The sequence below is a fragment of the Scyliorhinus torazame genome, chromosome 6 (genome assembly GCF_047496885.1).
Source record: "Scyliorhinus torazame isolate Kashiwa2021f chromosome 6, sScyTor2.1, whole genome shotgun sequence".
NCBI lineage: Eukaryota > Metazoa > Chordata > Chondrichthyes > Carcharhiniformes > Scyliorhinidae > Scyliorhinus > Scyliorhinus torazame.
The window spans coordinates 106,013,569-106,027,960 of NC_092712.1; the positions used below are offsets into that span (position 1 = coordinate 106,013,569).

Here is a 14,392-nt window from a genome sequence, read left to right on the forward strand (position 1 = left end):
GTTGGTGGAACAAATGGAGGAGGACTTCAAGAGATGGGACATGGTATCCCTGTCATTGGCAGGGAGGGTGCAGGCGGTTAAAATGGTGGTCCTCCCGAGATTCCTCTTTGTGTTTCAGTGCCTCCCGGTGGTGATCACGAAGGCTTTTTTCAAAAGGATTGAAAAAAGTATCATGAGTTTTGTGTGGGCCGGGAAGACCCCGAGAGTGAGGAAGGGATTTTTACAGCGTAGTAGGGATAGGGGGGGGGCTGGCACTACCGAGCCCAAGTGAGTACTACTGGGCCGCCAATATCTCAATGGTATGTAAGTGGATGGGAGAAGAGGAGGGAGCGGCGTGGAAGAGATTGGAGAGGGCGTCCTGCAGGGGGACTAGCCTACAAGCTATGGCGACGGCGCCGTTCTCACCGAAGAAATACACCACAAGCCCGGTGGTGGTGGCTACGTTGAAAATTTGGGGACAGTGGAGACGGCATAGGGGAAAGACGGGAGCCTTGGTGGAGTCCCCGATAAGAAATAATCATAGGTTTGCCCCGGGGAGAATGGATGGGGGATTTGGAATATGGCAAAGAGCAGGAGTAACACAATTGAAAGACCTGTTTGTGGATGGGAAGTTTGCAAGTCTGGGAGCGCTGACCGAGAAATATGGGTTGCCCCAAGGGAATACATTCCGGTATATGCAACTGAGGGCTTTTGCGAGGCAACAGGTGAGGGAATTCCCGCAGCTCCCGACGCAGGAGGTGCAGGACAGAGTGATCTCAAAGACATGGGTGGGGGACGGTAAGGTGTCAGATATATATATAGGGAAATGAGGGACGAGGGGGAGATTATGGTAGATGAGCTGAAAGGGAAATGGGAAGAAGAGCTGGGGGAGGAGATTGAGGAGGGGCTGTGGGCGGATGACCTAAGTAGGGTAAACTCATCGTCCTCGTGTGCCAGGCTAAGCCTGATACAATTTAAGGTGTTACACAGGGCGCATATGACTGGAGCACGGCTCAGTAAATTTTTTGGGGTAGAGGATAGGTGTGCGAGATGCTCGAGAAGCCCAGCGAATCACACCCACATGTTCTGGTCATGTCCGGCACTACAGGGGTTTTGGGTGGGGGTGACAAAGGTGCTTTCGAAAGTAGTGGGGGTCCAGGTCGAACCAAGCTGGGGGCTGGCTATATTTGGGGTTGCAGAAGAGCCGAGAGTGCAGGAGGCGAGAGAGGCTGATGTTTTGGCCTTTGCGTCCCTAGTAGCCCAACGCAGGCTACTGTTGATGTGGAAGGAAGCCAAGCCCCCGGGGGTGGAGACCTGGATAAATGACATGGCAGGGTTTATAAAGCTGGAACGGATTAAGTTTGTCCTAAGGGGATCGGCTCAAGGGTTCACTAGGCGGTGGCAACCGTTCGTCGAATACCTCACAGAAAGATAGAGGGAATGGAAAAGAAGAAGGCAGCAGCAGCAGCCCAGGGATTGGGGGGGGGGGAGGAACCAGAAGGACTCTCAGGGTTGTTAATATATATGTATAATATGTATAGGTTGTTGCTATAGATAATTGTATGTTGGACTGTCAAATCATATTTTTGGAGAGTGTTTATCTGAGACAAGGCAGTTGCCATTTAGAGTTGGTTTTCGTTTTTTGTTATATATTATTTATTTTTTGTTTATAAAACAGGCCATTGTTATTTATGCTGTTATATTACTGTGTAAAGGATACACAATGTACTGTGATGGTTGGCCAAAAATTTTCAATAAAATATATTTTTAAAAAAAGAAATCTAATTTCATACCTTAATTCATTATTGATGGATCTCGATGTGAAAATGACACTGTTTAGGGTATGGTCAGGACAGTTTAGGCAATAGATCAAATAAAATAGACTGTCAGTATTTTTGAATGTTTCATTTATGGTCAGTGATCTGACGCTTGAAGTTACATGGAAAGATATTTGTTTTCTTCCACTCTGCAGAACCTTCTAATTTCTATGTCTCATTTATCATTGCTGTAACTTTAATTAATCTACAATATCACCTTAGGTCTTACTCAAATGCTTCTTACAATAAGTTAATTTGTCAGACTACATCAGGAGGGATGAGACTTGATTTTTGCTCCAAGAAATGGCAGCATTGATCGTGTTCTCTGAGATGTTCTCTGTAAATTTAGTTTGGATTAGACCACTGGTGTAAGTGATTAAGTATTAGTCATTTGCAAAAGATTAAGTGCACAGGTGTTTTAATTTCCCCATGGTAATTAAATCATATTGAGAATTTGCCTGAAAATGAAAATAACTGGTGGATTTGCACAATATTCTATTTGTACTTTGTTTAAAGGTGTAATTGGTCTGTCATGAGGTGTATTGTCTAGAGTTTTGCAATAATCTTAATCCAACTGTGTCTCCCCAGCAATTTACTGGTTTAATTATGAACTGATGAAGAGCCAGTTATGCAAGAAATACAATGTCAGTGAACCTACGTTCAAGATCAGTTTTTCCTCCGGAGCAACATCAGGCGCAGTAAGTGACTCTAGTTATGTAAACATTGCTGATGCGTAGAATAGGTGATTTTGGGTAGAACTTGAAAGCAGGTGTTTTTTGCCTTAAATCTTGATTGACAAAATATTTAAATTTATTGTTAAAGTGTTGAAACGTAATTACGATCATTTTGTAAACAGTTTGACCAAGAACAAGTTTACTATTATGTACATGTCAAAAAATTCAATTACAACAAATTATAACTAATTTAAAACTTTTTACATGCCCAGTCATAGAACATAGAACAATACAGCGCAGTACAGGCCCTTCGGCCCACGATGTTGCACCGAAACAAAAGCCATCTAACCTACACTATGCCATTATCATCCATATGTTTATCCAATAAACTTTTAAATGCCCTCAATGTTGGCGAGTTCACTACTGTAGCAGGTAGGGCATTCCACGGCCTCACTACTCTTTGCGTAAAGAACCTACCTCTGACCTCTGTCCTATATCTATTACCCCTCAGTTTAAGGCTATGTCCCCTCGTGCTAGCCATTTCCATCCGCGGGCGAAGGCTCTCACTGTCTTAGCACTTCATAGCTTTATCAGATTATTTTAGTATTGAAATGCATGCTAATACTTTTAATAACTTTGAACAATATTGAAAGCCTATGTTGTTCTGAAGTTATACAAAATTTCTCTAAACCAAGAAGTTGCTTGAGAGAATGTCCACAATATCACAATTTAATCATCATTGATCATTTTCAACAGATAGAATTGCCATTGTGCCAACACCATATTTCAGCTCTATCTTTTTATCTTTGGTGTAGAGGAGGAAGGATCTCTTGCTCCAGTGAGTTGGAGCCTTGCTGCGACCTCTCCTGGAATTGTGCATAGTTTTGGTCCTCTTATCTAAGGAAGGATATATCTGCCCGAGAAAGAGTGCAACAGAGGTTCACCAGATGAATCCCTGGGGTGGTAGGATTGTCTTATGAGGGGAAATTTGAGAGAATGGGCCTGTATTCCCAAGAGTCTCTAAGAATGAGAAGTGACCTCATTGAAACTCACAAAATTCTTACAAGGCTCGCTGTTTAAAACCTAAATCAATGACATGAAGGGTTAGTGCGGGAAAGTGACATTGAGGTAGATGATCAGCCATGATCAAATTGAATGGTGGAACAAGCTCAGTGGGTCGAGTGGCCTACTCCTGTTCCTATCTCTAAGTGTATTACAAAGGGGCTATGAATCCACGACTGATACCATTTTCACTAAATCAGAATGTAATGGGATATTTATAAATGAGACATTCAGAGATTGCCATTAGATCTCTAAAATTGGATTGCTATAAATGTTTGCATGTAACCTATGCTGCATGGTGGGTACAGTGCTAAAGACCATGTGATAAACTTTCCTCAGTGTATGTCTTAAGTGCAGCATATCTCAAATGGGACGTACATGTGAGGAAAGACATTAAGGTAGATAAGTCTCCTGGGCCGGGTGGGATTTAGCCCAGAATACTGAGGAAAGCAAGGGAGGAAATTGCTAGGGCCTTGACTGACATCTTTGTATCCTCATTGGCTACAGGTGAGATCCCAGAAGACTGGAGAATAGCTAATGTGGTACCACTGTTTAAGAAAGGTAGCACAGATAATCCAGGAAACTATAGGCCAGTGAGCCTCCTGTTGATAGTAGGTAAATTATTTGCAAGAATTCTCAGGGACAGGATTTATATCCATTTGGAAACAAATGGACTCATTAGCGATAGACAGCATGGTTTTGTGAAGGGGAGATCGTGCCTCACTAGCTTGATCAAGTTTTTTGAGGAGGTGACAAAGATGATTGATGAGGGGAGGGCAGTGGATGTTGTTTACATGGACTTTAGTGAAGCCGTTGACAAGGTGCCTCATGGCAGACTGGTACAAAAGATGAAGTCACACGGAATCAGAGGTAAGGTGGATACAGAACTGGCCTCAGTCACAGAAGGCACAGGTTAGCAATAGAAAGGTGGTTTTCCGAATGGAAGGTTGTGACTAGTGGTGTGCACTATTTGGAGGAAAATGTAGCTGGTCTGATTAATAGGTTTGTGGATGACACCAAGGTTGGTGGAGTGGCAGATAGTGTTGAGGATTGTTAGAGGATACAGCAGGACATAGATGGGTTGGAGACTTGGGTAGAGAATTGGCAAATGGAGCTTAATCCAGACAAATGTGAGGTAAGCATTTTGATAGGTCTAACATCGAGGGGAAATTTACCGTAAATGGCAAAACCCTTAGGAATATAGAAAGTCAGAGAGATCTGGGCACGCAGGTCCACAGATCTTTGAAAGCGACAATACAAGTGGACAAGATAGCCAAGAAAGCATGCGGAATGCTTGCCTTCATTGGCATCGAGTATAAAAATTGGCAAGTGCTGCTAGAGTTGTATAGAACCTTGGTACGGCCGCACTTGGAATATTGTGCACAATTCTGGTTGCCACACTACCAGAAGGATGTGGAGGCTTTGGAGAGGGTGCAAAGAAGATTTAGCAGGATGTTGCCTGGTCTGGAGGATGTTAGCTATGCCGAGAGGCTGAATAAACTCGGACTGTTTTCATTAGAATGATGGAGGTTGAGGGGCGACCTGTGAAGGTCTACAAAATTGAGGGGCATGGATAGAATGGATGGGCAGGCACTCTTTCCCAGGGTAGAGAGGTCAGTCACTAGGGGGCATAGGTTTAAGATCCATGGGGCAAAGTTTGGAGGAGATGAGCGAGTCAGGTTTTTACACCGAGCCTGGAGAGTCCCTGGAATGCGCTGCCAGAAGAGATTGTGGAAGCTGATACATTAACAGCGTTCCAAAGAGGGCAGCACGGTGGTGCAGTGGTAGCACTGCAGTCTCACGGCACCAAGGTCCCAGGTTCGGTCCCGGTTCTGTGTCACTGTCCGTGTGAAGTTTGCACATTCTCCCCGTGTTTGCCTGGGTTTCGCCCCAACAACCTAAAGATGTGCAAGGTAGGTGGCTTGAAAATGCTAAATTGCCCCTTAATTGGAAAAAATGAATTGGGTACTCTAAATTTATAAAAAGAAAAAAAAACAGCGTTCAAAAGGCATCTTGACAAATACATGGTTAGGATGGGTGTAGGGGGATACGACACTAGGAAGTGCTGAGGGTTTTGGCCAAGGGTGGTATCATGACCGGTACAGGCTTGGAGGGCCAAAGGGCTGTTCCTGTGCTGTATTGTTCTTTGAGTGGTGTGTAGAGGACTGGGTGTATGCACCTTGCATGTATTCCCAGCACATTTGTATTTATCATCTATGAGTAATAAGAGACACCAATCTGATATCTTTTTCTCATTAAAATAATTTAAACATTATTCTTTATGAAAATAGAGTGCAATTGTATATTGTTATTACTTTCTTTCAGATTGCAGCTGTATTGACATTGCCGTTTGATGTGGTGAAAACACGCAGACAGATTGAACTTGGAGAGCTGAGTGCATCACGTATGTAATTTTTAGATAGGGTGGGGTGTGAGCTTAGGTAGGGTGCTCTTTCCAAGGGCCGGTGCAGACTCGATGGGCCAAATGGCCTCCTTCTGCACTGTATGTTCTATGTTTAATGTAAAGCTCTATAAACTGTTTCTTGAGCAATTCCTACTCCCTGCTACATTCTAGCCAGGAGGCGTTAGAATGTAGGCCAACTACATGAATTCCCAAGAGCCACATTATTAATTGTCAAAGCATGTGCTCATACATACAAAGGCAAAATGATGCATATACCCAGCAGGACAGGCAGCACTTGTTTCAGATCAATCGCCTTTCACCAGAACTGAAATATTGGGAGCGATTGTCTAAGCTGCCTGCAGCATGTTTTATGGCAGCAGCAGTCCGCCATTGGTCTGAAAAGATCCCGCCACTATCAACGGGGATTTCCTGTTCTCTGCATCCCCCGCAGTCGGGAAATCTGTGACAGATGTTCGCCATCGGCAGGACCAGAAGATCCTACGGTGAGAATAACTGGAAAGTTCTGGCCACAGTAGCAGCTTGAGGGATCTGAAGAGCTGCTTGATAAACTGCAGGTATTTTCCCACAAGTAGAAATAAAATTAATAACCACTTGGCCTAGGTAGGGTCAGAAAGTAATGTAGGCTAGAACACATGGGGAATTCCAGTTCATCTTCAAAACAACCCGTCAACCTGAATCACACGAACAACCAGATATAATTTTAATTCAATATTTAATCGAATGACAACACTTCTTACCATAGAGCTGTCCTTCAGGACTGCATTTTGTCATTCTAGATCCTAAGATCAAGCTGTATACCCAGGTTTTGAAATCTGTCATCAAACCTGATGTAACATGATGGTGTACTGTGAACTGATTCAAGTTGGTATGCTTATTAGCTAAAATCTTTCAACCTTGTGTATGGAGACTCGTACCAGAATCTACAAATAGCTTTTAAAGAACCCATTAATGCTAGGTTTCTACTGCCTTCTAATTTGGACATCATGGTTTTACTAACTATGAAATATCAAATCTGTATCCTGTAGCAAGGAGAAATAATAGTCAAATGAATGCAGGCAGAATCGAGAGTTTCTGTGGTAATAAATTTTCTTTTCCAGATTCACGAAAAACCTTAACCGCCACCTTGAAAATAATGAAAAGAATTGTTCAGGAATCAGGTTTTGGAGGTTTATTTGTCGGTAAGTATCCACAAACTTAGCACGAAAAAGCTAGCATTTTGTAGTGATGAAATATCAGCTTGCTGTCTGACTTTGTGATACATTTCAAATTAGAGATAAATTCCTGTCTTGTATTTTATTTCTGGTAGGAAAGTGATTTCTAATTGTAAGTGTTTATTTTTTTTAATAAATATTTTTATTCTCCATTTTCACATTTTCTCCCGCATTTACACCCATCAACAATAAACAATAATCAGCAAGATATGTCAATCCCTATAACAACAACGATCCCATTCGCCCACCAACCCCCAAACATCAGCCCGCATGTTTACATAAATGATAAAAAGGAATCCGGGATTACCCAGTCACCCTTAATCTACACAGCCCCCCCCCCAACTAATGTTCGATGTTATCCAGTTCTTGAAAGTGCATAATAAATAGTGCCCATGACTTGTAGAACCCCTCCGAGCTTCCCCTCAGTTCGAACTTAACCTTCACAAGGGTCAAGTATTCCAACAGGTCCCCCCGTCATGCCGGAACACTGGGTGGAGAGGCTGCTCTCCATCCCAGCAGGATCCGCCTTCGGGCGATCAACAAGGCGAAGGCTATGATATCTGCCTCCGCTCCCGTTTCCAACCCTGGCTGGTCCGACACCCCGAATATGGCCTGGGGCCCCGGGTCCAGTTTCACACGCACCACCTTGGAAATTACCCTAAACACCTCCTTCCAGTACTCCCCTAGCTTTGGATAGGACCAAAACATATGAACGTGATTCGCGGGGCCCCCTCCCGCAACGCTCACACACATCCTCTACTCCTTCAAAAAATCGTCTCATCCTCGCCCTTGTGAGGTGCGCTCTATATACCACCTTCAGCTGTATCAGTCCCAGCCTCGCACATGAGGTGGAGGCATTCACTCTCCGGAGAACCTCACACCAGACCCCCTCCTCTATAACCTCTCCCACCTCTTCCTCCCACTTTGCTTTGATCCCTTCCAGTGGTGCCTTATCCTCTTACAAAATAGTTCCGTACACCGCTGACACTGCCCCCTTCTCCAGTCCCCTTGTCGTCAACACCTCCTCCAGCAATGTGGAGGCCGGTTCCTCTGGGAAGCTCTGTATCTCCTTCCTGGCAAAATCCCGAACCTGCATGTACCTAAACACTTCTCCCTGCTCTAGCCCATACTTCGCTTCCAGCTCCCTCAGTTCTGCAAACAGACCCCGAAGAAACAAATCTTTTAGCGTCTTATTCCCCTTCTCTTCCCATTTCCAAAAACTTCCATCCCACCTCCCTGGCTCAAATCTGTGGTTCCCCTGAATCGGCATTTCCCTTCACCCTAAACCCAACCCGAAGTGTTGGCGAAACTGCCTCCAGATTTTCAATGAAGCTATTATTACCGGACTCCCTGAATATTTCCCCGGAGCTATCGGGAGCGGAGCTGTTGCAAGTGCCTTCAGCCCCGACCCCCTGCACAAACTCTCCTCCATTCTGACCCACTGAGAATCAACCCCTCTGACCCAGCTCCGCAATTTCTCCACATTCGCCGCCCAGTCGTAGTCCAACAGGTTCGGGAGACCCAAACCCCCTGCCTGCCTTCCCCTCTGTAGCAGCACCTTTCTCACTCTGGCCACCTTCCGTCCCCATATGAATGAGTTAATCTTTCCCTCAATCTTCCTGAAAAAAGACTTTGGCAGGAAAATCGGTAGGCATTGAAAAATAAACAGGAATCGCGGCAACACATTCATTTTAACCGCCTGTACCCGACCTGCCAGTGACAGAGGAAGGCCGTCCCACCTTGCCAGATCGGCTTTCACTCGCCCCACCAAACTAGTCATGTTGTACCTGCGAAGCCTCACCCACTCCCGGGCAACCTGCACCCCCAGATACCTAAAATGAGTCCCTGCTCTACGGAATGGCAGCCCCCCCCACCCCCGGCCGAGACACCACAAAGTACTCACTCTTATCCAGGTTCAACTTGTACCCCGAGAAAAACCCAAATACCCGCAGTAGCTCCAATGTTCCTCCTATCGACACACTCGGTTCCGACACATACAGCAGCAAGTCGTCGGCATATAGGAACACCCTATGCTCTATCCTTCCCCCCCCCAACTATTCCTTACCATGCTCCCGAACCTCTCAATGCGATGGCCAACGGCTCAATCGTAAGTGCAAACAGCAGGGGGGACATGGCACATCCCTGTCTCGTCCCACGGTGGAGAGAAAAGTATCTCGAACTGATATTACTTGTGCGGACACTCGCCTTCGGTTCCTTATATAATAACTTTACCCAGTTCACAAACCTTGGTCCAATCCCAAACCGCTCCAGAACTGCCATCAGGTACCCCCATTCTACCCGGTCAAACGCCTTCTCGGCATCCAATGCCACAACTACCTCTGTTTCCTTTCTTTCCGCCGGTGCCATAACGTTCAAAACCCTCCGAATGTTCGAAAACAGCTGCCTCCCTTTCACGAACCCCGTCTGATCCTCCCCTATCACCTTCGGGAGGCACGCCTCCAGCCTATCCGCCAGTACCTTCGCCAACACTTTTACGTCCACATTCAGAAGTGATATGGGCCGATACAACCTACACGCCGTCGGATCCTTATCTTTTTTTTTAGCAACAGGGAAATCGATGCCTGCCCCAAGGTTTGAGGCAACACCCCCTTCCCTATCGCCTCCTCAAACATCCCCACCATCAGGGGTGCCAACCTATCCTTAAATTTTTTATAATATTCCACCGGACACCCATCCTTCCACGTAAACCTTCCCTGATTGCATCCTCCCAATCGCATCCTTTATCTCCTGCTCCACTATTGCTCCTTCTAATGTAGTCCTGTCCCTCTCCCCTAGCCTCGGGTACTCCAACCCATCTAGAAATTCCTGCATCTCACGGTCTCCCCCAGGTGGCTCTGACCTATACAACCTCTCCTAAAACTCCTCAAAAACCTTGTTAATCAGCTCCGGAGCCACCATCAACTTCCCTGCCCTATCCCTCACCTGAAGAATTTCCCTTGCCGCTGCCTCCCTCTGGAGCTGACCTGCTAACATACATCATATCTCCATGTTCATAAACTGCACCCCTTGCTCCTCTCAGTTGGCGCACCGCCTTCCTGGTGGACAGTCGGTCCAAGCTCGCCTGTAGTTCCTTCCTCTTTTCCAGCTTCGCCGGGTCCCCATCCTCTGCATACCTCCTATCTACCTCCAACATCTCATCTATTACCCTCTGTCGCTCCAACCTCTCATCTTTATCCACCCTGGCCTTAAATGAAATTACCTCACCTCTCACCACCGCCTTTAGAGCCTCCCAGACGACTGCCTTCGACACCTCACCCGTACAATTGAAACCTACATAATCCTTAATTACCTTTTCAATTTTCTCACAGAACACTTGGTTCCCCAAAAGCCCCACATCCAGTTTCCACCCCGGTCTCTGCGCTGCCCCCTTCTCCAGCACCATATCCACCCAATGTGGAGCGTGATCTCACACTGCAATTGCAGAGTATTCCGACCCCTTGACTCCAGCCAGCAAAGCCTTCCCCACCACAAAAAAGTCAATCCGCGAGTATACCTTATGGACCGCTGAAAAAAACGAGTACTCCCGTTCCCTTGGGTGCAGGAATCTCCAAGGGTCCACTCCTCCCATTTCCACCATTAGCCCAGCCAGCGCCTTCGCCCCCCCCCCCCCCCCCCCCCCCCCCCCCAACGATGGGACCAGCGTGCGCGGCCGTGATCTGTCCAACCTTGGCTCCTGCACCAAGTTCCAGTCCCCCCCGCAATCAGCTCATGCGTGTCCAAGTCGGGAATAATCCCAAACACCTTCCTCGCGATCCCACATCGTCCCAATTGGGACCGTATACACTTAACAGCGCCACTAATCTCCCCTCCAGCGCCCCTGCCACAATCACATATCTACTCCCCTGATCTGCCACTACCTTCTCCATCTGGAAGCATACCCTTTTGCTGACCAGCACCGCTACCCCTCGAGCCCTTCCATCAAATCTGGAGTGAAACACTTGGCTAACCCAGCCCTTTTTAAGTCTCACCTGGTCCTTCACCCTCAAGTGAGTCTCCTGCAGCATTGCCACATCGGCTTTCAAACTTTTAAGATGTGCAAGCAGACTTGACCGGACCTCCTAGCCCTCTCACGGTCCACGTGACTATCCTTACTGGGGGTCTCTCACACACACACACACACCCCCCCCCCCCACATTTCTTATCCACCATCACCATACCACCGGGCCCTGCCCCATGAGCCTGACCCGCCCCTGTCCATTGTTAACATCAAACCCCTCCCTCCCCCACCCCCCTCCCAAGAAACCCCCCTACAAAAACATCCCCCAACATCCATCCCTCCACCCCCTCTTGCTCGCCTCGTAGGCCCATTGAAGCCTGCTAACCAGGCCCCAACGTCCGCAGTCCTCTCACCTCACCCCCGTTCACTAACTGACTTTAGTTAGTGCGGGTGGCTAATTGTAAGTGCTTTCATATGACTTATTTTTTTTGTAGCTTGTGAATTTTGTGCAAGAGCTCGAACTACTCTGATTTAATGGCATTATGCATTTTCTATAGTGTCCAGCAATTAATGTTTGCCTCCCTGCAATCCAATCAAACTGGACACAATGCCTTATTTGGATGTCCAGCGTCTTGATATAATTTTTCAAGCCTCATCTTCCTCCAGCAAAGTGTAAATGGATGCACAGCTTTTGCGTGTCATCTACCTTTGATGTTCTAAGCATTCCGATTCAATGACTACAGCCCAGGCTTACGCATCACTAACCATTTTGAAGCTGACCGCTTCTTCAGGATGCTAATCAATGGACAAGATCTTCCAGCTGTTCACACTGGCGGGATCTTCTAGTCCTGCCGACGACACCCCTGCCATGAATGGCACAATGGTTAGCACTGCTGCTTCACAGCAAGGACCCAGGTTCAATTCTAGCCTTGGGTGACTGTGTGGAGTTTGAACATTCTCACCATGTCTGCATGGGTTTCCTCCAGGTGCTCTGGTTTCCTCCCACAGTCCAAAGATGTGCTGGTTAAGTGGGGTTACGGGGATAGGGCAGGGGAGTGGGCCTGGTAGGGTGTTCTTTCGGAGGGTCAGTGCAGACTCAATGGGACAAATAGCCATCTTCTGCACTGTAGGGATTCTATGGATTTAATAGGAAATCCAATTGACAGCAACAGGACCAGAAAATCCTGCCAACAGCACACCATGGAGAACAATGCCGCAAAATCTTGCCAAAAATGTTGGTCTAGAGTTCTACATTCTACATTCCTTGCAACCCCCCCCCCCCCCCCCCCCCACAACCCAAGTTTAGATACTCCTGCATCTTCTACATGTGCTGAAGGAAGCCCCTATTACCAATGTAGGGGTTCCAAATCATGAAGCAGGATGAGTGTAGTTATTCGTTCTCATCACAGTCCCAAAAAAGTTGTTAGTTAAAAATGGCATCTACTCAAACCCACATTACCAGTAAGAATCGACTGAATACAAACTGCCACTTGTATTTTCTAATTGCCAATGCCAGAAAATTCTCATCAAGCAAAATTATTCTTGAGTTTTAATTAGCCTGATTAAAGATTTAGTTTCTATTTTAAACTAAATCAGTAAGAATTTGTTTCACAAGACTGTACATAAAATAATAGATAATTATCTGTCTTCCTGCAGGTTTGTTGCCTCGATTAATGAAGGTAGCACCGGCTTGTGCTATTATGATAAGTTCCTATGAATATGGCAAATCTTTTTTTCGTAAAATAAACAGAGAGCGGGAACTAAAAAAAGGGTGAAAGTCCGAAAATCCACACAACCGGAGTTTGAAAAAGAAATTGAACACAGAGCCTAATTTCCTGACAAATAGACTAATGTCAAATGTGGCCTACTCGTTATCATACACAGGGAGACCTTGGAACAACAAACATTTCATGAATGGACAGGATACTTTCTTTTCTAACCCCGTTTCCAGTGTTTCAATTCACTGAGACATGTTTGCCATTATGGCTCAAATTTCAAGGTCCAGCCAAAATGATGTGAAAGCTATAGGAATAATGAGAAGAGAAAGCAATAGGAAGAATTCACCTATTTAGTATTGGAAATTTATAGATCTAGGTCAACGAAGACACTCAACCTAGGGAGGTAAGAAAGTTGTCTTGTCATAATTAAATGCAACTGTAGAAATTTAAAGTGCAATACTAACATTGAAAATTACTTATCCTACTACTAAATGTATGTAGACCATGAAATATACTGCCAGAGCAGACAATGATCAAAAATGGGCTGATGAGATTGTTGTGGTCTGTTCATCTAAACAACTTATTGCAATGAAGATTATTTTCTGAAAGAGTCCAGTAATTAATTTGTGAAATTTTGTTAATGTTGAAAACATTTGGTGGGTTTTTGGTGTCTGATTTTTGTGTCCCATAAATATGATTTTTAAATAAATGAACACTGCACACCTTACAGGTTTTTTGGTTCCAGTGAAATACTGAGATCAAGTATTTGACTTGGGGTGATTCATTAACTTTTATCCTTTCATTTCTACTCAAGTGATTTATCCCCCCCACCCCCCACCTTCCTAAAAGCAGGTCATTCTCGCTAAAAGAACAATTTTAGGGTGTAAAATTTATACACTGGGAAGAGTAATGAACAGTGGTGTATATAATCTTGCTTTAACTAAGTTGTCAGAGGATGGGAAAAGAGTAACTGTGTTCTTATAGCTTATGTAGCTGTCCCTTTCTGCTTCTAATATTTGTTAAATTAGATCAACCTGAAGTGATAATTCTAATAAAAGCACATTACTGCGGATGCTGGAATCTGAAACGAAAGAGAAAATGCTGGAAAATCTCAGCAAAGCTTTAACAAAGAGTCATCGGACTTGAAACGTTAGCTCTTTTCTCTCCCTACAGTTGCCAGACTTGCTGAGATTTTCCAGCATTTTCTCTTTTGTTGATAATTCAAATAACTACTGCAAGATTATACCTGCAGTTTTAAAGGGCAGAAGTTTGAAAACCTGCAGCAATACCGTGGAAGGTATTTTCCTTGTCTTAATGGAGTTGGTATCCTGTTGCAAACTGGAATATGAAAAGGGAAAAATTAACATATGGAGTAAGTGATGGAAGATTTTGTTGACGCCGCTTTGTTGAGAGTGTTGCCAAGTGGCGCTTACTCGGCAATAAGCTGCTCACTGAAGTTCAGTTTCGGACCTCATTAAGGCTTGGTCCAAACATGCACAAAAATTCTGAAGTGAGGGGAGAGTCACTGCTCTTGACATCAAGACAGCA

At 45.3% G+C, this 14,392-nt stretch overlaps 1 protein-coding gene across 2 annotated transcripts in view; it reads left to right on the top strand.

Annotated features, from left to right (window-relative positions):
- The window catches only part of slc25a40 (solute carrier family 25 member 40), a 97,028-nt gene extending 83,457 nt beyond the window's left edge, over positions 1 to 13,571 (top strand). For both annotated transcript variants that reach the window (XM_072508637.1, XM_072508636.1), the window contains exons 8-11: positions 2,385 to 2,494; positions 5,858 to 5,936; positions 7,055 to 7,135; positions 12,783 to 13,571. In XM_072508637.1, coding sequence (XP_072364738.1) covers positions 2,385 to 2,494; positions 5,858 to 5,936; positions 7,055 to 7,135; positions 12,783 to 12,901 — 389 coding nt within the window. In that variant the 3' untranslated portion in view covers positions 12,902 to 13,571. The remainder of the gene's footprint in view (positions 1 to 2,384; positions 2,495 to 5,857; positions 5,937 to 7,054; positions 7,136 to 12,782) is intronic.
- Positions 13,572 to 14,392: the final 821 nt, after the last annotated feature.